This window comes from Giraffa tippelskirchi, chromosome 1 (genome assembly GCF_054371585.1).
Source record: "Giraffa tippelskirchi isolate mGirTip1 chromosome 1, T2T-mGirTip1v1.2.pri, whole genome shotgun sequence".
Taxonomy (NCBI): Eukaryota; Metazoa; Chordata; class Mammalia; order Artiodactyla; family Giraffidae; genus Giraffa; species Giraffa tippelskirchi.
Window position 1 is genome coordinate 66,816,617 of NC_137275.1, and position 26,369 is coordinate 66,842,985.

At 46.2% G+C, this 26,369-nt stretch overlaps 2 protein-coding genes and 1 long non-coding RNA gene across 17 annotated transcripts in view; 1 reads left to right on the forward strand and 2 right to left on the reverse strand.

Annotated features, from left to right (window-relative positions):
- Positions 1–6,161, forward strand: part of CCDC149 (coiled-coil domain containing 149) — a 114,340-nt gene extending 108,179 nt beyond the window's left edge. For 7 of the 12 annotated variants that reach the window (XM_081543365.1, XM_081543508.1, XM_081543588.1 and 4 more), the window contains one exon: positions 3,440–6,161. In XM_081543365.1, the coding sequence (XP_081399491.1) occupies positions 3,440–3,870 (431 nt within the window). In that variant the 3' untranslated portion in view covers positions 3,871–6,161. The remainder of the gene's footprint in view (positions 1–3,439) is intronic. The other 5 variants (XR_014069225.1, XR_014069296.1, XM_081543946.1 and 2 more) reach the window with 3 other exon arrangements.
- A 7,133-nt stretch (positions 6,162–13,294) lies between these two features.
- SOD3 (superoxide dismutase 3) lies at positions 13,295–19,208 on the reverse strand. 2 transcript variants are annotated; one of them, XM_081544342.1, is made up of 2 exons: positions 19,138–19,208; positions 13,295–14,970 (listed from the first exon to the last, which is right to left on the reverse strand). In XM_081544342.1, the coding sequence occupies exon 2, from the start codon at positions 14,952–14,954 to the stop codon at positions 14,220–14,222; it is 735 nt and encodes a 244-aa protein (XP_081400468.1). In that variant the 5' UTR covers positions 14,955–14,970; positions 19,138–19,208; the 3' UTR covers positions 13,295–14,219. The 2 variants fall into 2 exon arrangements, with proteins under 2 accessions (XP_081400468.1, XP_081400566.1); XM_081544440.1 differs by having other exon boundaries at positions 19,107–19,208.
- Positions 19,209–20,901: 1,693 nt separating this feature from the next.
- Positions 20,902–26,369, reverse strand: part of LOC145527128 (uncharacterized) — a 46,573-nt gene continuing 41,105 nt past the window's right edge. For all 3 annotated transcript variants that reach the window (XR_014069544.1, XR_014069553.1, XR_014069531.1), the window contains 2 exons: positions 24,655–24,794; positions 20,902–21,287 (listed from right to left, as the gene is read on the reverse strand). This is a non-coding gene — a long non-coding RNA (uncharacterized LOC145527128). The remainder of the gene's footprint in view (positions 21,288–24,654; positions 24,795–26,369) is intronic.

Sequence of the window (26,369 nt, forward strand, 5' to 3'; positions counted from 1 at the left end):
TCATGACTTGAGTATACATTTTGGATATCTTTTGGATAAACAAAAGGGAGAAGAGGATTTGCAGATCCTGCTGTTGACCCATAATTGTGTCTCAGAGCCCTATATGGTCTGAGACTCTGAAAATCTAGGCTTTCTCAGGAAAAAAATAATCTGCACTAGGACCAAATTAGAGAATTACAGCCTTGTTCATCCCCTCATTATGGCTGTGTCTTGCTCTATAATGATGACAGCAGTGTAGCTCCCCTCCCCTCCCCCTCCAAATGCTGAAAAATTCTCCCTGGTAATCTCAGAGGTTTGCCATTTTAAAAGATTCATACATTTGAACACGAGTGGAATGTCATCTAAAGAAATGCCTTGAGGCAGGGAACTGGTGACCAGAAGGGCTCAGTGTAATTTAGACCACCCTCCCTTAGATGTAAATTAAGATAGAGAAGATTAACCTGACCCACAGTAAAAACACTGCAAAAGATTTAGGGGTTAGGTTGTTACAGATAAGGTTAATTAATTTTTCAGGGACACCAAAATATACTATTAAGTGTCCTGGTAGAAGTAATTTCATAAGAGTAATTTCCAGAAGGATTTTATTCATCTCACATTGATGAAAATTTTCACTGTAGAAAAGACCATAATTTACCCCTTTTGAGTGAAGTTTCTTGCGCTGTGCTGGAAACTGGCTCATTTTGGCTCTGTGCTTCCCTTGTCTCCTGTACAACCACTATAACATTTGTCACTTATTAGTACAAAAATTATGTGATTGCTTCCCTGAGTTATCTCAGGTGTAGCTAAATGCTTGTGTGAGTTAGAAATCTTTTTTTTTTTCTGAAAATGCCATTTTAAGAACTTTTAGGGTGACAACCTGAACCTGGAATAAATTAATTTGAGCATTTGCTTTCATTTATTAATGGATAGTATTGAAATATATGTACTAATATGTTCATTTACTCATGCACTGATGTAAATGTCTGTAGATTCAAACATTTAATAAGCTATTTATTGAGCCCCCACTGTAGAACACTGGCCAGGGTAAAAGATTAATTGGGTCAGGTATTAAACTTCAGGCGGGTTTTATAAAATAGTTGTATGTAAGTAACAATCTAAAGGTTAAAAGCACAAAGTTCCCTTGGATGTCCAGACACAATTTTGTGGGGATTAGGACAGTGGGGAGATTACCTCTGGGTAGATTTAATCAAAGAGGCTTCATGAAGGAGGTGAATGGTAGGGCTCACTCTTGAAATTGGTCATCTGGATGCATCAAGAATGATGGTCATAGAGGCATCAAGCACATAAGCAAAGGCACAGAGGGCAGGGCCGGGTGCCATGAAGGGTTCGGTGTGGCTGGAATGTAGGGATATGAGGAGAGTTGGCATGGCAGGTAGATGGATGTTGAGTCACTTAAGGCCTTGAATGTCAGGAGAAGCTTGGGCTTTGCTCCCTGGGCACTGACAGCACGTAGAGGTTTGAAAGCTGGGGAAAGTCATGGTCAGATTTGTGTTTCAGTTCTAGTGTTTCTCACACTGTAACATCCATCCACATCACCTGTGATCTTATTAAAATGCAGGTTCTGAAAGAGTAGGTCTGGGGTAGGACTCTGCATGTCTAACAAGGTGCCAGGTGACGCTGGCGCTGCTGGTCCACAGACCCCACTTTGAGGAGCAAAGTTTTAGGGAAGGTTCCTCTCCCAACAGGTTGGATCTGAGCAGAAGGAGTATGGCAGCCTATTAGGAACTAACGTACACTATCCGGGCTGAACAGATCTGAATAGTTACTTTTTTAAAAATCAAGACTTTCTTTAGTCACTCATTTATGCATTCAAGAATCTCATTGTAAACGCACGTAATGGTCTCATTTTCAGATGCAATACTTACTGAGGTCAGTGAGTTCTCAGGAGAGTTGTCCATAACTAAAACACAGGCTTCAGAGTATATAAAAGAATTAGTCAATTTTTGTCCCTGGGGAATTTCTGTGGTCATCCGAAGAGCTAGAGAGAAAGAAATGGCTTCTTTTGAAATGTGAGACGCAAATCTATATCAAAAGAACCAGCGGTCTGGAGTGTGGGGACAGAGGTCAAGTTCTGCCTCCTGAAGGAGACCACAGTCCTCTTCCCCAGGGACCAGCCTGTCAGTTGCCACACCCACCACTCTCTCTGCATCATCTCCTCTTCCTTCCCACCCTTCATCTTAGCTGTTTCATTGCAGTCTTATGGTCCATCTGATCTCATCAGTATTTCATCTCTTCTAGAGTTTCTCAGAGTTTTTGCCAGGGTTCAGCCATGTTTAAGTTTCTTAAGACTTTTAAACATTTGATTGGGTAAATAAATGCTCAAAAACACATAGTTACTTAATTCAGTAAGTGAAATGTGATCATACCAAGTCAACTTTCTTTCAAACCTCCTGCAGTTCTCCCTTAGCTCCCCCAAATTCGGTCTTTCAGCTTGAAATTGCACCTGCATGTATCTGATACAGGTCTGATTGTGGTGGGTTCTACTCTGGCTCCATCTGCGGAACCAGAAAACATGCCCCAGTCCCCTCGCCCTTGCAATCTTCCCAGCAAGGCTCTTCCAGACACTTGATGCCTGTCTGGCCTGAGGGCTAAACCAGTCTTGACTTCTGGGAACCTCAGGGTCTGGTGTTGAATGCACATGTCCAGGTGCTAAGAGTTCACTCCCCAAGTGCTTCTTCCCAGGCAAGCAGAGCCCCTGTGGCTTGTTAGGTCCAAAAGGGACATTAGAGAGCCCTGCCCCTCATTTTATGGCTGAAAAAAAGGAGGCTGAACAGGTTGTCCTGATTACAAAGCAAGCAAATAGGGAAATGGGGGCAGGAGGCTGGTTCTCAGGGGCCCACGTTCTCTTTCATCCCCCTCTAGTTGCAGCTGGAGAATTTCTATTACACAGGTTTAGGGAGAACAGTTTAGTTAGGAGGGGTAGGGAGCTTGAAGCTGCTTTTGCATATATACTTTTATTAAAATTGAGGAAGTACCCGCGTCGGCATCAAAGAATGAGGTGCTGATGGAGATTGGAGGCAGGGGGCACTCAGTCTCTCCAAACTACTCCTTCTTTCTCCCACACGGAAGAAGCCAGAACCACTTTGTATTACTGAAGAGCCCCAGATCTTCCCTGAGCTACACAATGCACAAAACCTTTGTCCTCAGTTTAAATATTTCATGAGCTCAAGGAGTCACCATTGGTGAGCGAAGCAGGTGATAACCAGGCGCCTGGAAAGGATGAGTTACATGGCCCACGTGACCCCTTTCCTTCAATTAATGACACAGGAGTCACCAGAGTCACTGCTTTCTTTTTTGTGGGTCCTGTGTTGCCTTCGGCAGCATTTTCTACCTTGGAGGCCCGGCAACAGTGGGCTGGAGGTTGGGAGGAGAGGGGAAGTGAGGGCCGACTTCCAGCTGGAGGTCTGATGCTGATCCCACCACCCGCTGTCTGTTTCAGGGGAGGCTCAGAAGCAAGATGAAAGTTGTGCTGCTCCCGAGGCGTTGGCAGTGCGGGAGGATGCCGGGAGGTTTGCTGTCAGCTCCCCAGCAAGTCAGAGCCACAGGAACCAAAGCAAGCACTTTCATCCCTCATTACTCCAACTATCTTCTGAGGAAGAAGAGGTAAACAGGCTTGGGAGGGAGACCGTGAAACTGACAGAGGAGCAGGCGGCTGCAGGCCCAGGAGGGGTCAGGAGAGAGAGTCCCGTGGAGGGTTCAGGGGAGGAGATGGGGCCATCCCCCCCAGGCCTGACCGCCGATGGGCCGTGCCCCAAACCTTGCCCGAACTCCTCTGAGTCCAGCCAGCCAGAAGCCAAAGTTTCCACCCTGGAGGATGACAAGGACACTGCAGAGGGTGGAAGAGGCACAAGGAGCACTGTGAAAACATGAAGGGGAAAGAGATCGGGCATGATACCATGTCGAAGGTACTCTAGACATAGAGAATTACACATCAGAACAGCTCAGTGAAGAAGTCACTTTCTCCTAAAACACCTCCAAGTCTGCAAGTGAGAAGGGACACGGATCCGGTTGCAAACTGTGAATATTCTAATGATGCCAGCAGAGTTTGATTTATTAAACACGGGTCCTCAAGCTTTTCAGTGTCTCTTTCTGTGGAAGCTGCACTGCTGTAAATGTGGCCAGGCATGGGCTCATGTCAACCATATGGCTGGTTTTCAGCATCGGTCTTTTCTGTCAGCATTTGTTTTGTTTAGAGATAAGATGTTTTTCTATTAGCATTTAAAGTTGTTGGTCAAAATTATGGAAAGAGTTTGAAATGGGTGGGGTTTTTAATCAGGTGCCCGTCTTTGTCATGATTCAGTGGCTGTAGAGTAAGGTGTAATTGAGCATAGTGGGTCCAGAGGGCCAACGGTTCCTCTCCATCACGTCAGGGCCTGGTGGGACCTCCCAGCGTGGATGTTCTTGGCATCCTGCCTGCAGCACTGTCTGTCCTGGCATCAAATTGCAGGTGGAAAGGGGCTTAAGTGGGCTCAGAAGGTTAGGCTTCTGGTGTGAAATCCACAATGCCTGTTGAGACCGGTCTGCTATTAGAGCTGAGTTTTCCAGCCTGGAATTCTAGAGGATTAATCAACCTGGAGTAATGGCAGGTTGTGGACAAGCAGAGAGGAAGGGGACTCCAATGGTGTTTTGATTTTTTTTTCTGGGAGTCAAAACCTGGGAATGCTGGTTCTCTGCTTTCAACCTGGGCTGCATTTAGGGTTTTATGGTCCTGTGGGTTGTGGCAAGTGTAGCTGCTTTAGGACCAATCCATGTTTCCCCACCACCTGGAATCTCTACCCATCGCTCCTCCAACAGAATACTGCGGCCACCCGCTCCGTGGCACCAGGTACTGAGGTTTTAAAGGCAAGATAGAGCTTGTGGACCTAGAGTGGAAAGAGAGGGAAAAACAAAGTAAATTTATTACAGCCTGGGGAGGCAGAGTGTGGAACCAAATTCAAGCTCTAAAAGCAGGAAAGTAGAGAGTGGTCACCCCCACTGCCAGCTTGGGAATAAAACTAGCTTTTCGAGGCAGCATCTGGTGCTGTAGGGTGTTAGGACTCATGAAATGAGACCTTTCCTTGTGCCGACTGCAGTTTATTTCCCAGGAATAAAACCAGATCCCAAAGCTCAAAATGTCCCTGAGAACCGGAATCACTCCTTTGAGAGAGACTCCTGAAGAGAAAAGAGAAGTTCCCAAGGTAGGAAAGGTAGAAAATTCATCAATTCATCCTAGAAATCAGATATATTTAGACCAGGCTTGTGATCCCAGGTGTGAATCCCACATGCACATGGCTGGCCAGCGGCTCCTCCCCCCACATTTTACCTCCTGGCATCACTCGGCCAGCGGGGTAGGATCCATCACACTTGGCACTGTCTCAATCTGAAGGATGGCAGGGTGCAGGCTAGAGGGTCCTGTCCTTTACCAGATGCACCAGGGAAGACCTCCAGCTGCCTTCCCCCCACTCACCTGAGGTCACCCCCACTAGCAGGATGCGGGCACACCTGAGTCAGCGCACTGTGGCTGCTGGTGAGCTGGAAACATCTACCCCTGCCCTCTGGGCCCCAAGACCCCATTCATTCATCCTTCTGTGCTCCAGCCTCTCCCCCTGCCCACACCCATTCTCCCACCTTCCGCTCCAGGAGGCCACTTCTGCAGCTGCAAAGCTTCCTGCTCAGGCCAGCAGCCACAGCAATTGTTTTCCTGCTGCACCAGGCATAAACTCCCTGCAAATGTTTAGCACTATTGCATAGGACGCCAGAGCCACCACAGGAAAACATGGCCAGATTTAATACAGGGATAATAAAAAGAAAAATCTCTCCCCACAATAGCCTTGATTTTGACACACAGTTGGCCAGGTGCATGTCTTTAGGGCCTCCATCACCTGCTGAAAAGCAGGGCTTATAATAAACTCCAGCACATTCCATCATGGATAAGAAAACTGCTCTGAGTCCCAGAGTGTGAAGTTCAGGGCAGAGGGTCATAGGAAACGCTAACCTAAATTCTGTATGTCCAATCAGCTTGGGGCTGGGGGTCTTGTGTTATTAGATGAAACTGTAGCCAATGAGTTGATCCTGTCGTATTTGTAATCTGAACATTGCCCTGTACACATGTGACACTGTCCCTCCTTTGCTATTCCAATCCAACATGGTTCCGAAGACATTAAAGAGTTTCAATTACTTAACAGTTGTCTTTTGTTTTTTCATGAATCACTGTGAAAGTGTGCTGCATTCTGTCCTCTACTCCACCAAATAACCCTGCATCAGTCAGGATCCTCTAAGCTACAGTTCACAATTTTAAGAAACTTAAACTATAGGGAAATGAATTATATTGCATAACAAGTACTCAGAAGTAGGGCATTCCAGGGCTAGTTCATTCAAGAAAGTTATCAAGGAACTCATTTTCTGTCTTGCTGCCCTGCCTGCCTCAGCATCCGATACTTCCTCATGCTAACAACATGGCTGCAACAGCACCACCCATCACTTGTTCTCACATATTGTCCAAAGGCAGAAGGAAGTGTGTGTGTGTGTGTGTGTGTGTGTGTGTTTTAAGAGCAAGTAACCCAGCGCTTGTCAGGCTTCCCAGGTAGCTCAGTGGTAAAAGAATCTGCCTCCCTATGTAGGAGATACAGGTTTGATCCCTGGGTTGAGAAGATGCCGTGGAGGAGGAAATGGCAACCTACTCCAGAATTCTTGCCTGGAAAATTCCATGGACAGAAGAGTCTGGCAGGCTGCAGTTCATGGGGTTGCTAAGTCAGACACAACTGAGCAACTGAGCACACATTCATGCAACCTAGGACTTGTCACATTTCATTGGTCAAAATTGTCATATGCCTATGTGACCATGTCACATGTCTATGTCTAAACAGTCCTTAGCAAGGAAGATGGAATTGCTATGATGGGTTTAGGTCTATCGAGGAAGCCTGTCCCTGGACATGCAGACTCTAAAAGGGTGAACACTGAAACAAAATCAGGTCTTGGGAAGTGTAGGAGAATTGGGAGTAGATTTGAGTAGGCTGCCAACAGAATTGTCTCTGAACCACACGTCTGTTCTTGTTGTATTTTTTCTCTTAAAAACCACAATATTACATTACTGGCAAATGTAGAGTTGGAGAGAGGAGCAGTTGTTGTTTGTTAAGAAAAATGTCATCTCATCTCTCCCTTCCCCTGGCTTCTGCATCATCTGTCTTATTTTGTAGCTGGAATGTTCCCACCTTTGTTTACCCCTTCAAGTATGTCTGTCCTTCCATTATTTTTTTCCAGCTCAGTTTGCCAGCAGAATGCAGAGCAGTCTGGATAAATGAAACTGAGCTGGCAGGTCTCTTAATGAAATGCACACATGGCATTTCCTGAGATTGCTCTGTACCTGAGAGCCTTTGGCCGTGGATTTTCACATGTGAGTGTTTGTCGTTCTTCTAATGAAGGCTCATAGAAATGGGTTGGCTTTTGTAAACCAGGCATTTCTCACTCCTAATCTTCTCTTTCTGTGCCTCCTTTGCCCACCTCTTCTCCCCCTCCCCTTCTTCTTCCCCTGGAACTCTATTCCTGACGCCTCTCTAGCTAGGAGGCCTCTGATGGCATTCAGCTCAGCCCCTGCTGGAACCTCCTCCCGGCTGGCAGTCGTAAGGAAGCTAAATTCATTTTCCCGTTATTGTTCCTCTTTCTGTGCCCTCACTCCCAAACACACACCACCATCACAAGATGAAGTTCTAAAAAAGAGTTCTAGTGTCGGCCATTCGTGTGTTGGAGTGAACTGGGGGATGTGTTATCACTACTGGAGCATTTGCACTCCAGTTCACCATGTGAATTGTTACAAGTGGAAGTCCAATCTTCTCTCTAAAGAATTTCAAAGACCAGCTGCTTGCTCATTGGGGTTATCTTTTTCTGTCTCTTTCATATCACAGCATGCCTTTGTCCCTCTTGATTTCCTCCAAAACCAGGGGTGCTCTCCTGGGTGGATCATTTCCTGTTGCCCCTGAGCTGGTGCCCTCTTTCTCTTTGGCTATATTTGAGCACCTTCCCCCCTGCCCTTGGCTTTCATTGTGGAAGCCTCCATTTGGAACAAATGTTCCTCCTTAATAATATTGAGGGTACCTTCACCAGCTCAGTTAGGATGTCTAAAAGCCAAAGGGTTCCCCTCAACTCACTACTGTAATATATTCCTTGTCTCCCATATGTCTTTCTGAACAGAGAAAAATTTGAAGATCAGAGAGATGCAGTAGAGAGCTCAGCAGTGAATCTAATTAGAAATGAGAAGCAGAAAAATAAGAAGGCCCTGTCTCTCGATACTATGGTTGCTCACAAAAACAAAACAAAACAAGTTGATACAGCATGATGGCAATTTAAAATGATAGCTATAGATGTGCTGCCTTACGTTTCATATCACCTCTCTACTAAATGAGGATTTTTTTCGGATGGTTAGGCAAAGTTTGCATAATACTGACAACTATGACTTTCTGAAAGCTATATGAGCCCAGGAATATATTTTGGGATCATAGTGAAGGCCAGTGATAGCCTATTAAATTTAAAACAATAGACTTAAAAAAGCACACCAGCTGCTGTTGTGTAGTTTGATTTAAAGAAAGAAGTAACTTCTATTCAGGTGTAGATCTTGTTTTATTGGATTCTACCATCATCGTGTATCATAACTATATATTTTTTGTTACCTGAAATTAAAATGTAATTTTCCCAATGTAGGTGATTGATTATCTTTATTATTTACATTATCACCCCCCCCACCCTCGCTGAAGGCCAAGCCTGGGCTGAGCATAGTTTCTAGCAAACTGTAGCAGCTTATCACTTGCAATCTGTCACCTAAAATTATTAGATCATATGCTAGTTGTGAAAAATATGGAGAATGTAAAGATTTTATGCAATCAGCCAAAAATGCCAGATCTAAAATCAGTTGGTTTATTTCCTGCTATCTTTCAAGTTGACCAAAGCTCTCACTGATTTGCTGTATTTTCTTACGTTTTTAGTATTTCTGTATATACATGCACTGAAAAGCCCCACTTGGAAAAAAAATGCACTGCAATTCTGAGAAAAAGCTTATCCTAAACATCTAAAGATAGCATTTCTAATTATTGTCGACATTGTGTTTACACTGTGCAAACTTGAGCATTATTCTCACTTTACCAGCTGTGTCTAGGTAGAGTCATTACATCAAACGCTTCTAATTTTACAAAAAGAAATCAAAACAAGTGTGTGTTTAAGTCTCAGTGACAAACGCAAACCCTGTGAGTCAAATAGGCAAACTGATTAGCAAGCTGGCTGGGAAGTCAAAACAGCAACTATGAGGAGATTAACAAAATAGATTTGTAAGAGTAGAGGAGTAAAAATAGCCTCAAGGGGCCAAGTGGGGTCCTGTAGGCGGGTTTGGTTGTACATATCCGGTTCTGTGCCGGGAACCAGATGCCTGCCCTTATGGCCGCCAGTCTTTCCTTCATTTAGAGCTGTGATCACAGAGAATTCATCTCAGCTGGCCTCTTAATGGATGTAGAACTCCTTCTTTCCAACCAAAGATGTAGCAGCCTTTCCTTGAATCCTTGAATCTTTCCAGTGACACAATCCTCACTACATTTCAAGGTCATTCAATCCACTGTGCGTGCGTGCTAAGCCACTTCAGTTGTATCTGACTCTTTGCGATCCCATGAACTGTAGCCCACCTGGCTCCTCTGTCCATGGGATTCTCCAGGCAAGTGTACTGGAGTGGGTTGACATGCCCTCCTCCAGGGAATCTTCCTAACCCAGGGATAGAACCCTTGTCTCCGGTGTCTCCTGCATTGGCAGGTGGGTTCTTTACCACTAGAGCCACCAGGGAAGCCCCCATCCAATCCATTACTAGGTAGCTATTTTTCTGACCTTAGCTATTATTATTGATTAATCATTCATTAGATCCTTAGGCCTTAACGCTATGCTATACACCTCTCACTAGTAACAATTCAATCACCACAACAATCCAATGTAATAATCTTATTTTACAGATGAGAGAACTCAGGCTCAGAGAGGTGAAGTGACTCACTTAGGTCACAAAGTTTATAAGTGTGGTCTAGCTGGGGTTCCAAACAGGCCTTCCTACCTGAGCCTGAACTGTTGGTGACTGTGCTATACACATTCCTTGTCCTTACACTGAACTGTAATTTGCCCCTCTAATATTTCCTTTTTTTGTTTCTTGGCTCTGGAACCCCATAGAGCAGTTCATCAACCCCATTTCCATGAATGGACAGAACAGAAATGAAGCGGATCTGCCAGGGTATCTTTTCAGTCCAGGGGAGTCAAAGGTAGTGAAGAGAGAAACTGAAAACAGAAGGTGCTGTGGCCTGAATGTTTGTGTTTCCTGCAAAATTTATGTTGAAATCCTAACCCCCAAATATGATGGTGTTAAGAGGGGAGACCTTTGGTAGGGGTCCCAAAGTCATGAAGGGAGAACCTTCTTGAATGAGATGTTGTTGTTGTTCACTTACTCAGTCATGTCTGACTCTTTTCATCCCCATGGACTGTAGCTGCCAGGCTTCACTGTCCTTCACCAGCTACCAGAGTTTGCTCAAACTCATGTCCATTGAGTTGGTGATGCCATTCAACCATCTCGTCCTCTGTCATTCCCTTCTCCTCCTGCCTTCAATTTTTCCCAGCATCAGGGTCTTTTTTAATGAGACAATTCTTCGCATCAGTTGGCCAAAGTATTGGAGCTTCAGCTTCAGTCCTTCCAGTGAATATTCAGGATTGATTTCCTTTAGGATTGACTGGTTTGAGCTCCTTGTAGTCCAAGGGACTCTCAAGAGTCTTCAACACCACAGTTCAAAAGCATCAATTCTTCAGCACTCTTGAATGAGATTGGTGCTTTAAAAAAGGCTCGAAAGAGATCCCTCACCCCTTCCACCACGTGAGAACACAGCAAAGAGGTGCAGGCTATGAGTCCCAGAGAGGCTCTCAACCACCATGTTGGTGCCCTGATTTGCACTCCCAGCCTCCAGAACTGTGAGAAATAAATGTCTATTGTTTACAAGCCAGCCAGACTGCAGTATTTTGTGATAGCAGCCCGAATGGACCAAGACAGAAAATAAACAATGAGAGGTACCAGCCCCTTCTGAAACACAAGTACAAACTTTCATTGACAATCATGAATTAACTTGTAATCTAGGCAGCAGTGTCAAAGGTGGGGTGCTGGCTTTTTATTCTTGCCCATTGTGTGTTCCTATGTAATTGCTGCCTGTTTTCACAACTTTTAATTGTGGGGATAGGCAAATGCATCTGAGATCAGGATATTTAAATACTCAGTTTACGACTCCCTTATCAGTGCCGACTTGTATAGTTTAAAATAATATTTCAGACTGTTACCAAACCAAACTGGGGTCTGCTTGCCTGATACACAGTAAAGCCAACCTACTGACACCAGGCTGTGGTGATGGAAAGGGCACCCAATGTGGGGCCAAGCAAGAAGAATGGGCAGCTCATGTTGAAAAGACTCGAACTCCCTGATGGTTTTCAGTGAAGGGTTTTTTAAGATGGAGGAGAAGGTCACAGGGTGCATGAGCCACTCAGGGACATCCTTCTGGTTGGCTGGTGATGAAGACAAGGTGATGTTTCAGGAATCTCAGTCATCAACCTTCCGGTTCCAACTGGTCTGGGGTCTACATGGTTGTGGTCATCATGCCATGAACCTCTTTCATCTGGTAGGGGGTTTAGTATCTGTAAAACAGCTCAAGGATATGGCTCACATTCTCTATAGTCCTTGAGGGGGAACTAAAGGTCCTTGACTGTTTTATAACTAAACATTTATTTAAATATAACAAAATATACTATTTTACATTTATAAGTGTTCGATAACTGAACATTTATTTTTTCTTGCTTGATGATTTTCCTTTGTTTCTGCATTTTCTCACTTCTCTGATTCCATTTGCTCTCTAGAACTCAGGGAAGGCCTAGCAGGCCTTCTACAGACTGGGGGATTGGGGATGGGGACACAAGGGGTCTGTCCCTGGGAAGGCCTCGCAGAGTCCTATTCACTTTCAAAACCAGTGAGAACCAGTTTGTGGAGTAAATTCACCAGGCAATAGTCTTTCTTCCCAGTTGGCACTTGGGTTCAAGCAACGGTTTTTAAATAAAAAGTTAGTCCTAGTAAGAAGTAAAAATAACCACTGGGGATGAGTTTTTGGCTAAAGTTCAGTTTGACTCACTGCCTCAAGAGTCTGAGAGAAACAGAAGCTGCCTATAAAGAACCAGGGTGGAAAACTCACAGCTAGGAAGTGGGTCTATCCCAGGAAGCTAAAAAGTTAATATACTTTCATTAATAAATGGAAGTGAATACACAGGACTGATCTAGTCTGTGTATAGATTATAATTTTCAAGAGGAGAGGCAGAACCGTTCCCCCATCAAGCCTTGATCAAGACCAATCTACCTTTGGACTCCACTGCTTCCAGCTATTTTTGTAATCAAGAAGTTAAGAAGAGGGACTTCCCTAGTGGTCCCGGTGACTGACCTCACACTTCCAGTGCAGGGGCCAGGGTTTGATCCTTGGTCATGGAACTAAGATTCCACATTATGGCATGGCCAAAAAAAAAAAAAAGTCAAGAAGAGCATTGTCCTGGTTGTGGAGAAGGCTGACAACTTCAGATACCAACACCAACGTCCCTGTAACTTGCCCAGTGACACTGCCTCACTGGCCCTGTCTCTGCCATCTGGGAAATGGACCTCAGGCTCCACACAGAGGCAGGTGTGAAAGGCCACAGAGCCCAGCAAGTTGGTGCACCCCTCATCCCAGGCCAGTGGCTCCAGCATCAGGATCACTGGGAGTGAAAGTATCAGTTGCTCAGTCATGTCCGTCTCTGCAACTCTACGAACTGTAGCCTACCAGGCTGCTCTGTCCACGGGGATTCTCCAGGCAAGAATACTGGAGTGAGTAGCCATTCCCTTCTCCAGGGGGATCTTCCCAACCCAGAGGTTGAGCCCACGTCTCCTACATTGGAGGCAGATTCTTTACTGTTTGAGCCACCAGGGAAGCCCAGAATCACTGCGAAGGTTGTTTCAAATTTCCTCCTCTCCCTTTGAATTCTACAGCTCTGGGATGTAGCCCAGGAAGCTGTTTTTTTTTGTTTGTTTTCCCACTTCCCTAAGTGATCTTGGTTTCCCCCCTCCTGCAAACTCCACCCAAATTCATAAGGATGGGTAGGTGATTAAACCTTGCAGAGGAGCTGGGCAGGGAAGAAAGAGAAGTCCTGTAGGGATTTGGGAAACATCTTTACCATTCCCCAAAAATAGCTGAGCCAGGAGAGAAGCATCAGAAAAAAAAAGAAAAGAAAAAAGTAACCAAGGCCCCTATGAAGTACTGATTTGCTGAGTTTTTAATGTGCAACACAAAGATTGTCAAACAACCCCCAAAGGAGCTGCTCTCTTGAGGGAGTGGGGGGTGGGGGTGGGGGTGGGGGGGGAATACCTGGAGACACCTGGAAGGGGCACCTAAGCGCAGGTTGCACAAACTCGGGGGCAGAGCTGGGGGAGTGGTGGTAGGCAAATTCTGGAGGGGTCTCAGAGTGCCTAGAAGGAGCCCATAGGAGGTGGGGGTAGGTGGGTGCTTAGGGCATAGAGGCATCTCAGGGCTCACAGGGTGAAGGTGGGCGTGTCAAGGTAGAAAGGGACCTCAGAGAGTCTGGAAGACGCTCAGGGTTAATGGGTTTACTTCAGTATCTCTGGGGGTCCTCAGAGTTCGGGGTGCCCTCAGGATGAAAGGGGGTGTCTCAATATGTGGTTGAAGACCTCGAAGTGAAGGGGATTTTCAGTTAGATTCTAGCCATAGCAGAAGTGGTACTACAGAGTACAGAGTGTCTCTGGGAGGGGAAGGAGAAAAATCAAGGTGGGGGATCCCAAGGAGGGACCTTGGGGTCTCAAGGAGGGGGTCGTGGGCCTTGGAGAGGCGTCAGGATGTTGAGGGGTCCCAGGGTTCCCCAGGATGCGTAGAAGGGGTCCTGGGTCACATGGAGAGCATCTTGGGCGCTTGGAGGAGTGTCAGAGTGTAGAAAGGTCTGGGGTCCTTGGAAGAGGTGTCACAGCGTACAGGGATACTGGGGTACGTAAAGGAAAGGGGGGCTGAAGCACACAGAGGGGGTCTCGGGAGCCTGGAGAGAAGTCCGGGCGTGGAGCGGTCCAGGGGCACTTGGAGGGGAGTCGGGGCGTGGAGGGGCTCCCAGAGCGCATAGAAGGGGTCTGCGGCGCGCGGTCGGAGCTCGGGGCCGCCTAGGTGGAGCGCTCAGAGGGCCTTACACTCGCTCTCGCGCCGCCTCTTCTTGCGCTCCGCGTGCTCCTGTGCCTGGCGCGCCCAGGGCCCGGGGCCGCACAGACCCACCACGCAGCAGGCAAGCCGGCGGCCCGCGTTACCGTTCTCCAGACTGGCCTGATTGCCGCCGCGGCCCATGTCGTCCTCGCCCGCGTGGACCACCACGGCGCGCCCCGCGATCGACTGCGGGCCGGTGAGCGAGGCAGCCAGGCCGGAGCGGAACTTCCAGATCTGGCCATCGCGCACCGCGAAGTTGCCAAAGTCGCCCGGGTGCTGCGGGTGCGGCACGGACATCGGGTTGTAGTGCGGCCCGGTGGAGTCGCAGCCCTGGCTCAGGTCCCCATACTGGTGCACATGGATGGCGCGGCTTGTGCCATTGGGCTCGTCCGGGAAGCCCTCAAGGTGGAAGAAGGCCTCCAGCAGGGCGCCGGGCCGGAGCTGCCGGAAGAGCACGAGGCCGCTGACCTGGGGCTGCTCCGCTTCCAGCGTGGCCGACGGCAGCACCCGGCAGGCAGCATGGAGCGCGGCGTCCGGGTCAATGGCCGCTGGCCGCCGCTGTATCATCTCCTGCCAGATCTCTGTCACCTTGGCGTGCATGTCGCGGATCTGCTCCTCCGTGTGGTAGCCCATCTGCTGCAGGACCTGGTCGGCCGAGGCGTCCGAGGCATAGGCCACCAGGAGCAGATAGGCACAGAGCAGCGCCAGCATGGCCAGTGTAGAGCACCTGCGGGCACCCCCAGGGGGTGGGGGCGGAACGAGGCTTAGTCATTGGGAACCTGGAATCCCAGACACTCCGGTATCCTTGACTCCAGACCCTTCCTGCTGAGGGGCCTTCTTGCCCAGCGTGCTTTTTTTGTTCTTTTGGCCCCTGTCTCTCCAGGGCCTGCTATGTTCCAGGGACTGGGCTAGGTGCTGCGGTTGTAAAGGTGGATGAGGAATAATCTCAAGAAACTCACAGGGATCTTTCTGAGCCACAAGTCTTATCGTGATCCTTCCAACTACCATCTCCATAGCATGCTGAGTCTGGGACATTGGCCTAGGGGTGGGCTTCCCTGGTGGCTCAGACAGTAAAGAAGCCACCTGCAATGCTGGAGACCTGGGTTCTATCTATGGGTTGGGAAGATCCCCTGAAGGAGGCCATGGCAACCCACTCAGTATTCTTGCTTGGAGAATCCCCATGGACAGAGGAGCCTGGTGGGCTACAGTCCATGGCGTCACAAAGAGTCGTACACAAAAGAGCCACTCAGCACAGCAGGGGGTTGTCTCAGGCTACCTGGGGGAGGCTCTTGTGGCCCTTCCAGATCTCCTGCCTCTCAGCATCTCTATCTCCTGCCACTCGTTTTCTGCATCCCCTTAGACAGGCAGCATAAGACTTGCCGCCGCTGCTTCTTGCACTTGCTGTGTGCTCTCTGAAGTGCCCCACCCCCTCCTCTCTGCCATGTTCTGTAGACTTGAAGCCAGAAACTCAGTTTTATTCATCTATATCCCCAGCATCTGGGCCTACACCTGGCAGTAGGAGACAATATGTGAATGTGGAATGAGGAGTTCATTGAGAGACAGATGTGTCATCAGATCATTCCAATGCTATCCTCTGATTGAAGATGGAGCTGTGTGCAGGGGAAGGACAGCTTAAGCAGTGCACATCTCTATGGGGGACTCCAGGAGGGCTTCCCAGAGGAGGTGACTTCTAAAGGTCCCACAGGACAAGTAGGAGCTTTTCAGCCAAGCCAGGTCAGAAGCCCATTTCAGACAGGAGGCACAACATGAGTATTCACAGGCTGTGAAGGGACACAGTTTATATGGGGCATGGGGGAAATTTAGACACAGCCTGTGCCACCAGGGAGGAGTCGAGGCTGAAGAGGGAGCTTTGGGCCAAGGAGGGAGGGGCTGGGTTTGCTGTGCTAAAGTGCGTGGTTATTAGCTAGGAGACTAGTGCTGGTGGAAGTTTTTAAGCAGAAAAGTGAGTGTTGAGATAGTTTTTAGTCTGGCAGGAGAAAGGATGTGGGCTAGACTTCGGGAATGGAGAGGACAGAGAAGGGATGCGAAGACCCCAGGAAGAAATGGAGACACAGGAGAAATGGAGACAGGCGGAGGGTAATGAATTAGGGGGCAGTAGCAGCAATCCAAACCAAAAATGATGAAGGCTATTACCAAAGTGGAGGCAGTACGGTTTCAGGAGACATTTTGGGTACCACTGGCAGTGGAGAAGAGGAGTTGAGGATGACTAAGTTCCCAGCAGGGGAGATTGGGTGATGGATGGTGGTACCAGGCCCCAAGAAGAAGGGAAAGAGGGCAAGTTGAGCCCAAGCTTGCTAAGGGTAAGATCCCAGGTGGGATGTTGGGCAGACGGTTGTAAATGGGAGTTCTGGCCCTTGGAAGAGGCAGTGTCAGTGGGAGGGGTTCTCACTGTTTGTTGGCTACACATCAGATTCTGAATCTTAAAATTCAGATGCCCAGGCCACACCCTAAGAGATTCTGATTCAGTGGGCATGAGTTGTTTCATTTTGTTTTATTTTATTTATAGCTCTGGTACCCAACCAGGAATTTTAAAGCAAGACACATATACTGACTGCAGTATTGTGGGGGAAATTTCTGACTCTGCCTTAGCTATAAGACAAGGCTGGTAAGACCAAGGATCACTAGGAAGGTTAAATGAGATACGAGATGACAGGCCATTTTCACATTTTTAAGCCTGCCCACAGGGATCAATACTGCCCCTAAAGAGCTGGTTTGAGGGTCAACTGCATTGTCAAAGGCCTTCTCCAACCCTGAAGCAGATGCCATTTTAAAGTTAAAATCTGGGATTGAGTGTTTATTCCTTCCATAATCATTACAGAAAGATAATCTAGTATGGTGATTAAAATCATAGATTCCAGAACTCACTGGATCTGAAGCCTGACTCTGCCACTTTATTTACTCCCTTAGAGTTAACATACTTGTTATTTTTGTTATAGAGTACCAGAGAAAGTGCTGGACTGCAGAGTCTAGTTGGGCTCACCCTCCTCTCTGAGCCTTCTGTTTTCTTATATGCAAATAGAGATAATGATACTTACCTTAGAGACTTGCTGTGATGCTTGAAAGACAAAATTAGAATCGCTAACATTTACTGAACACACATCCGGGCACTATTAAAAACACTTTGCAAATGTTAATTCATGTAGCCTCCCAAGAACCCTCTGGGGTTTGTTACCCCCATTCTAGAGTGCAGAGAAACTGAGGCACAAAAAGGTGAGTGTTGTACAGACAACTAAGTCATGTCCAACTCTTTGTGACCCCATAAACTGTAGCACACCAGGCTCCTTGGTCCTCCGCTATCTCCCAGAGTTACACATTCAATAATAGCTGAGGCAGAATGTGAAGGGGTGTGGTCTGCTCCAAGCCCAAGGTTTAGGCACCACACTATATAGCTCTCATCAAAGGCAATTAACCCAGAGCCTGGTACATAGAAAATTCCCAGTAAGTGGCAGCTCTTAGCTATCAGAGAAAAACTGCTGATAAGGATTTCAGGACCATCCACTGAAAGGTGCTATTGAAGCTAGGGGAGGAGGAGGTGGCCAGGACAGGCTCCAAGAAGGAGTGACAGGTAGGAGGAGAGGTCCAGAAAGTGACATCAAGGGAAGCACTTCTGACATGGCCTGGTTACTATGGTAAAGCCCCAGGGAGTGGGGGTGGGAATAGAGGACTATCCCTGAGGCCACATCTTGGCCTCAAGCTCTCCATCACTACCGACCACCCCTGTCCTTTTGAGCTGGTCCTACCCCTCAGGAGGGCTCTGCCAACTGGAAGGTTTTTCACTGAAAGCATACAGCAAAAACAGGTTGCTTTGGACGTGTCCACAAACCTTTCTTTTCCAAAAATGCTTGGGTCATAATTATCACTTGAAGGAGATGTTTTTGTCTTAAAGAGAGAGAGAGTGAGAGAGTGTGTGTGTGTGTGTGTGTGTGTGTGTGTGTGAGTTGCTTAGTCGTGTCCGGCTCTTTGCGAGTCCATGGGCTGTAGGCTGCCAGGCTCCTCTGTCCATGGAATTCTCCTGGGAAGAATACTGGAGTGGGTTGCCTTTCCCTTCTCCAGGGGATCTTCCCTACCCAGGGATTGAACCTGAGTCTCCTGCATTGCAGGTGGATTCTTTACTTTCTGAGCCACCAGGGAAGCCCTCTTAAATAAAAGAGAATTCTTCTTAAACCCCAGGTAAAACTCCTTGGGTCTTAAGCTTTTCACTTCCAGCCCTCCAGGTCAGCTCGCAGAAGGCTCACCCTTCTCAGTCCCTCAGTTTGAGCTATAGATGACCAAGTGGTTTCAGAAGGGCTTGCTTGGTCCGGAGGGGAGAACAAAGGTATCAGGGAACAAAGCAAGCTACCGAGCTGGTGCCTCCTTCCTGGGTTTGGGTTTGGGAAAACTGTTTACCTCCCACCTCCTCAAAGACTCCAGGGTCTTTTAATGCCTGGGTGCCCTCTGAGAAGGGTCCTGGCTGTGAGTCTGAGCCTGCCGGGTCCTACCTTTGTGCCTCCCCTAAGCAGGTGGCTTTTCCTCACCACCCACACCAGGCAACGTCCAGAAACATCTACCTTCCTCACTCCACATCTCTCTTTTCTCTAACCCAGAGAATGCTGAGGTCCTCTTGAATGGGCATTAACAGATCCCCAAACAATCACTTCCTGCCCCCGCCCATTGCCTTCCTCAGCCCTCTCACCACTGCCCTCCTCCTCCCCTTCAGAGCAGCTGGGCTCTGTCAAGAAGTGTGTTTTTGCCCGTGAAAATGTTCAAATCCTTTTCCTAGAAGAGGCTGGATGCCCTGCCCTAGTTTCAGACTCAGTAAGCACACTCTGACAAGAGTGAAATGAACCTCGACTTCACACCCACCTTTCCAGCTCTTCAAAGAGAGCTTTCTCACCTGGGACCCGAGGAGCAGCACCTCACCAGCTGGTCACAGGAATGCAGGCAACTCCCGGAATGTTTGTGACTGAGCAGGGCAGCCTCCAGGGGGAGTGGTCACTGAGAGGAAAGAAGGTCATTGGGCTGGTCTAGGCAGGGAAGCCGGCCAGGCGGTCCTTGTTGTGGAATTGCCTCACCTCCCCCATCTCTGTCCCCTCCTCGCAGTCCCTCCCCAGCCCCGCATTCCCTGGCCAAGTATTCCTTTTCGTGACTTCACTGAGTTGTGCAGACGTAGCAAGTGACCTTCAGGGCACAGAAGGGGAATAAAAAGTAGACAGAAAATAGCCTGTTTGGAGAGGTGTACAATGGTCTCTTTCTTGAGATGCCCTTTGCTCTCCTCTGATTTCCTCAGCTCTTGATTTATTTTTGCTGGATGTCTAAGATGGAAATTGACACCATGCAAAAATGCATAATGTTTTCTCCAGGACCTGTGAGAGGTGAGACACAGGTCGGGTAGCAGTTGCCCACTCAGGCTGCAACGTCCCAGCTGTAACACTTCCTAAGGATGTGCCTGTGCCTCCGCCTCATCATCTGTAAGATGGGGAGGTGAGGCTAACCCAGTGCCCTGCCCGGAGTCACAATCATCCTGTTCTCACTTCCTTATTAAAGTTATGGAGGAGTCTTTTAAAAGAATGAGTGGTGTGGAGGAACCACAAATCTTTCCCTTCCCCGGTGCCTTTTTTCTCCTTTTTTGCCATGATTTTTCCTCAATCACGCAGTTCTTTCCAGAAATAGAAGCTCCCCCTCCCCCCTCCCCCTGCCAGAAAAGCCCACATTGGAAAAGGCAGCTTGCCTGCCTGCCTGTCTGCCCTCCAACCTGCTTTCAATAAATGCTTAGGGAGTGCTCACTCTGTTGTGTACTGCTACCCAAAGCTATGTGAGTCCCTGCCTTTTGGGGTTCATACTCCAGAGAGGGAACAGCAGTGTCAACAGATCCATCCAGTACAGAGTGGGGACAGCAACTGGGGAAGCAAAGCCAGGGGCCCTAGAATCCCAGACTCTTGTCCTGACCTCAGGAAAGCTTGTTCACAATCGAGACTTCTGGGGCCCATTCCAGGCTGTTAATCCTTTGCCAGCAGGGCTTCGTGGAATCATCTTTTTAAAAACTAGCTATTCTAGAGTATGGGCTTCTCAGGTGGCTCAGTGGTAAAGCATTCACCTGCCAAGCATTAGACACGGGTTTGACCCCTGAGTCAGGAAGATCCCCTGGAGGAGGAAATGGCAGCCCACTCCTGTATTCTTGCCTGGGAAATCCCGTGGACAGAGGAACCTGGCCCTCTACAGTCCATGAAGTTGCAAAAGAGTTGGACGTGATGTAGCAACTGAAACAACAAGAATTCTGGGATACAACCAGGTTTGGAAACCTCTGCTTGGCAGGCAGAACTCAAACTAAACATCTTGTCCTGGAGCAGCCATTGCACAAGATAAGAGGGGGAATTCTGGGCACTCAGAGCCTCCAGCCTCTACCCTGGCATCAGTCCTCCTGGCTCACTGAGAACTCGGGCATCATGGGCTCAGTCCCTCCCACTCTGCATTCTGTTGATGGGCGTAGGTGCCTTTGACTAATGACTTTTCTGAGTTCCAGATGCTGCCCTCCACTCTGCCTCACCCTGAAATGTTCTGGTTTACCGTTGTGAATCGTCCGTCCAACTGAAAAAAAAATGAAATCTGTATTTTCATTCAGTTATTGAAGTAAGAATTGTATCAGTTCATAATTGCTGTATCAAGTAGCACTTTCTTCACTTAGTTTTATTTAAGGGCCAAGAAAGATTTCCTCTGCTATGATATTCTAGGATTGGTGTTAAAGTCCATTTTCACTTTCCTTTTTATGGCCTTCTAGGAGAAATTTGCTTTTTCTCCTACTCGACCTCCCCAACATCCATGCACCACTCCTTTGGCAATGGCATCCCAATTTCCTTCTTGGAAACCACTGCAATTTCAGTCCACGCAAGTAGTATTGATTCACCCCTTGCTCCAGAGGTAGGTTCCTGACCAGTCTTAATATTGCATTAGTTCCAGGATAGTACATTCAGAGCCAGTAAGATGCAGTAACATTTTCGCTGGGACTGTTGTGAAGGATGTATCTTCTCTTTCCCAATGGACTTGAAACTGGAGGAGAAATGGTAGAGTTATTGTACCCCCTTGCTCCACTCAGGGAAAACCCATCTGAGGATGGGGCCAGTGGAGGGAAGTATAATAAAAGTAGAGTGATATATGGGCCCAATTTCAGTGTTTAAGACCCTGGATCCAGCTATACTTGAAACTGTTTTCATTATATGAGTCAAATATATTCTCTTTTTTTTTTGTTTTTTGATGGACAAATGATTTTTTGGTAGTTTTTGTACCTTTTTAATAATATACACATTTTATAATACGTATATTTAAACATAGCCTAGTAAATAATACACTCTATTTTTCTATTCCTACAACACGTATTAAAACCAGAAACTCTTAACAGCATTTGTCTTTGGGGTGCAGAACTGAGAATGAGGAAGGAGAGGAAGAAGCACCCTAATCACCATTTGGAGTTTTTTTCCTAAAATTGTTTATGAGAAAGCATTACTTCATTTAAAAAAATTTTTTTTAATTTATTGTTTTTAATAGACTAGTATGCTTTACCAGTCTATTAAAAAATACGTTCTCTTTTTGCTTAAGTTGTTTGGGCTGCATTTTCTGCACTTGAGACCAAACACTTTACAAAACACTTTCTCACATATTGTTTTATTTAATGCTTGCAATAATTTTGTGGGATAGGTGTTAATTTGCCCACTTTGTAGACAAGGAAATGAGGTTCAGAAAGAATAATTATTCTTTCTGAATAATAGGTCAATTATACTTCAATTTTTTAAAGAAAAGAACAGGCCGAAAGTTTCAGTGTTATAACATGGCAAAGTCAAAATTTAAACCCAAGAGTCTCTGATTGCTGATCCTGGTCCCTTAATCATTATGTTTTATTACCTCCAAAAGTCTGAAGGGGAGATGAAATAAAAGTTCAAAACAACAAATGACTCTGTACCTCACAGTTATCTCTGTAACGCCAGTGACTGCCTTGCAAACAAGACACCTAACCCTTGACCTCTGTCCTTTCCCCTTGTGTTAATGTATAATACAACGGAAAGTCAAGCAAGCATTGTAAATCAGCCTTATTAGGAGATGCATTCAAAAGTACTCCTATCTGAATAGAAGAGATCTCTGCTAGAGAACTTCGTACTTCTTTTATGCAGGAATATCAGCTGTACATAACTTCCTTCTCATTGTGTTCAGAAAACTGGTAGAATTAAATTCTACCAGGAAATAAAGTGGTTACTGTGAGGAGAAAGTTTCTGAACACAACAGTTAGGATTTCAGGTTGCCTCCCTAAAAGGCCAGAGTCTGTGTGGTAACAGTTTACCCAACCAGAGTACTTCAGATTCACCTGAGAAAACTTAAAGTGTGTCCTGCCTGCCTGAGGTTCTCCCAGAAGCCCCTGGGAAGTAAGAGTGGAATCAGGGACCTGTGGAGTTCAACCTTGCATCCTGTCATTTTGTCCAAACCCAACAGGGTAATATGGGGAAAAGGAGATGCTTGTTGGCAAAGTGGGCAGGGAGATAAAAAACATCATTCCTATTAACAGTCACAAAACAATACTATCTCACGTGTATCTAGTGCCTCTTCTGTGCCAGGCACGAGTTAAGTGATTTACACTCACCTTTTCTTCGCACCTTTTGAATAGCACTGCTCTTCAGTGAAGAAGAGACACTGCATTCCATATCCGTGCTATGTTCTGGGAAATTTCCTTTTCACGGTGAATGTGTCACCCTTCCGTTGAAACGTACGTGAATCAGAAGGTAATGGAAACCAGTCAGAACCAGGAACTACTCAACAAGTTACACTTGGCTGGCCATGTGAGGAGAAGACCAACTGTAGCACACAAAAGCAATGTCTTTCTGATCAGAAGGTGAGTATGTGCAAAGTATTCTCTCAGGAAAACATCCAAGTAAAATCCCTAATCCCTAAATCCAAGCTAAGTCCTTCACGGGGTCTGACCTTGCCTCTAGTTCCACTTTCTGCCCATACCTGTGAGAGAACACTTAGGTCATTCCTGTTTTGCCGCATAAAAACAAAATAGCAGTATGAATATTTAAAAGCATATCCAATGAAACATTCATTTCCTCAAAATAATTGCACAGTATATTCCACTTGAGGAAAGAGAAGTATTTTTCAGCTTATTTTCTAGTTGTATTTATTTTTAAATATTTGTTGACCCAATGGCCATTTTGACCCCTCTGCTTGCTGCCTCCCACTATAGAAGCCAGAAAGCCAGGCACTTACTTTCCCAGAATCCCTTGCAGCTGGTGGTGGTCATGAGACCCAGTCATAGCCAATTGGACATAATCTGATGTGGCTTTGGGAAAAGTTCTCACTTTCATTATTAAAAAGACAGAAATGATTGGTGCTGCCTCTTTATCCTTCCTATTGTCTTAAACATGGGTTTGATGCCTAGCAATGTGGCAGCTCCTTTGGGGCTATAAGTTGGTGAGAATGAGAACAAAAGCCAACATGCACAGGATGAAGGAGGAAAAAATGGAAAGAACCTAGGTCCTCAAAAGTCTCATTAAAAATTAAATTAAAAGCTAAAGAGGGAAAAGTGTCTCACTGAGCACCTTAACTAACACCAGCACAGTTGTAGTTTTCTTATAATAGGAGGAAATTACCCCCATGTTTTCCACTGTCAGTGGGTTTCTGTTATTAATACTTACAGCCAAATTCATGCCTGACTGATAAAATTATGTGCCAGACTCTGCTCTGGGCATCATGACTGTGAAAATGTATAAATCATAACCTTAGTTCAGGCGGCTCATAATCTATTTGAACAGACCTATATATGAAGGACCACAGATTCTCCCCAGTGTTATTTTCATAATTTACAAATAACAAAACGGAGACCCACAGTGGTTAATTGACTTGTTCAGTGTCACACCTAATAGGTGCAGAGGAAGGACTTGAGCCCAGATCCCCGAGCCTTCAGATTTGTGACCATCTACCTCACTGGTTCTGATGCTTCATAGACTGTCTCTTTCCCTTTCCCCTTCTGACCACCCCCTGCAATACACATACACCCTGCAACCTCACCAGGAGGAAGAAAACCTCTCCCCACTCAGATGGCCACCCTGGCCCAATTCCTTTTGTCCACACCTTCAGAATGACCAAACTAACTACAACAAGAAAAAGATGGACAGGAAACCCCTAGGGAGCTTGTGCAAAATGCACAAACCCTGCAACATGTAGAGATTGGCATCTAGGGACGGAAGTGACATAACATTCTCTGCTCCTAGGATTATAGAAAATCAAAGCTGGAAGAATCTGTACAGAAGAGGTCCTCTGACTCAGCCTCTATTTTAGAAAAGGATTTAGGCAGTCTAAATGCTGACGGAATTCAGAAAGCCTCAGATTTGTAGCCCAGGGAGGAAAATAGAGAAGCAGCCATGTGTCTCACTTGGAAAATGAATCCAGTAGGGTTCTGGTCTTTCTTTACTGACGGTCTCAAATGGAGTGAGTAGTGACTCTCATCACAGCCTCCAAGCCACCATCACCTACTAAGACCACCCAGAGGTGAATCCAGAAGGGCAGCAGTATCTGAAAGATTAGATAGTCCTGTGTTATGGCCCTAGTAGTATATTTTGAATTTCATTTCACAGAATTTTAGAGCAATTTTACAAAACAATCAACCTCCTTGCAGTTCTTCTGGGCCCAGACGCAGCTGTTCAGGATCCATCTTGCCATTCCTGGAGAGAATGGGAGTAGGATTGAGGTCGTGGGACATCCTCCTTATAGTGAGGACATAATAGGAGCTACTGGCAGACCCAGATGGAGACCAGGACATGGAACTTTCTCCAGCTTTTGTCCATCTTAGCATAAGAAGCTTTTCACATTGGTCTTTCTCCACAAAATTTTTACATCAGAAACTAGGGGGTATCTCTTATTGGCTGCTGCATGCTAAATAATGTCCAAGTCTTTGTGACCCCATGGATTGTAGCCCACCAGGCTCCCCATCCATGGGATTCTCTAGGCAAGAACACTAGAGTGGGATGCCATTTCCTTCTCAGGGGATCTTCCTGACCCAGGGATCCGACCCACATCTCCTGTGTCTCCTGCATTGCAGGTAGATTCTTTAGATTTTTTGCCACTGAGCCACCGGGTTAATTTCCCTTAAAATCCAAGGCAGAAGAATTGGGATCTAACTGTTGGTTCAACTACTTTATTTGACTTATGGAAACGTGTTTTGATCATCAGAGCATTTTCTTGGTTGGGCAATATTGGTCAGAATAAAGTTATCTTCTCATTTGGGAACATATATTTATTACATTCACACTAACATAGACTTGAAATTGCTTTTAATATACATTACAAGGAGCGAACAGGCATTTGTGAAAGTAAATGCCTATGCCTAGGATGAAACCATCCTTTCTTTTTTGCATTCTAACTTTCAAAGTTCTATCAACTCAAACAGAACTTGAGTGTTTGTTACAACAGGAACTGAAAACTCAGACAACCTATAGGAGCCAGACAGGTCACATCATGACTAAAGTGGGCCAGCTATGTGTTGTCTCCTTTTTGTCATTAAACACATATTGTGTCTTCATTTTCTAGTGGAGATATATACCTGAAGAAAAATTTATATTCTGTGAGAAAAACAGCAACAGCCCATTGAAAAATGGCAACTCAGCCCCAGTGCCTGGGAAACAATAGAGAAGAGAGGACATTGGAGAGAAATTCTGAATATATATGGGGCAGCAGCTGCACAACCAGATGTTGCCAAATAGGAATGCTGCATATTATTGCCAGACCTTCTATTTTCAAGAGAGACCAGAGATTCACATTTCTATATGATAGTTCTCATTTTTCAAATGATGGTTCAATAGTGTTATTTGCTCCCTGTAAAGGATACATATCAAATATGAAGATAAATTGACAGTAAAAGGATGAAAAAAGGTTTACCATCCAAACAGCCTAAGACAAGCACGATTATATTAATATCAGACAAAGTAGATGTCAAGACAAAGATGATTGGTGTAGATGATTGCAATTGGGCATTTCATGATGATGAAAGCACATTTATCAGGAAGACAGTAATCCTTAAATGTTTAGACCAATAACAAACCATTAGAATACATTGACAAAAACTTGGCTAGAGATAAATAAATAAGTACA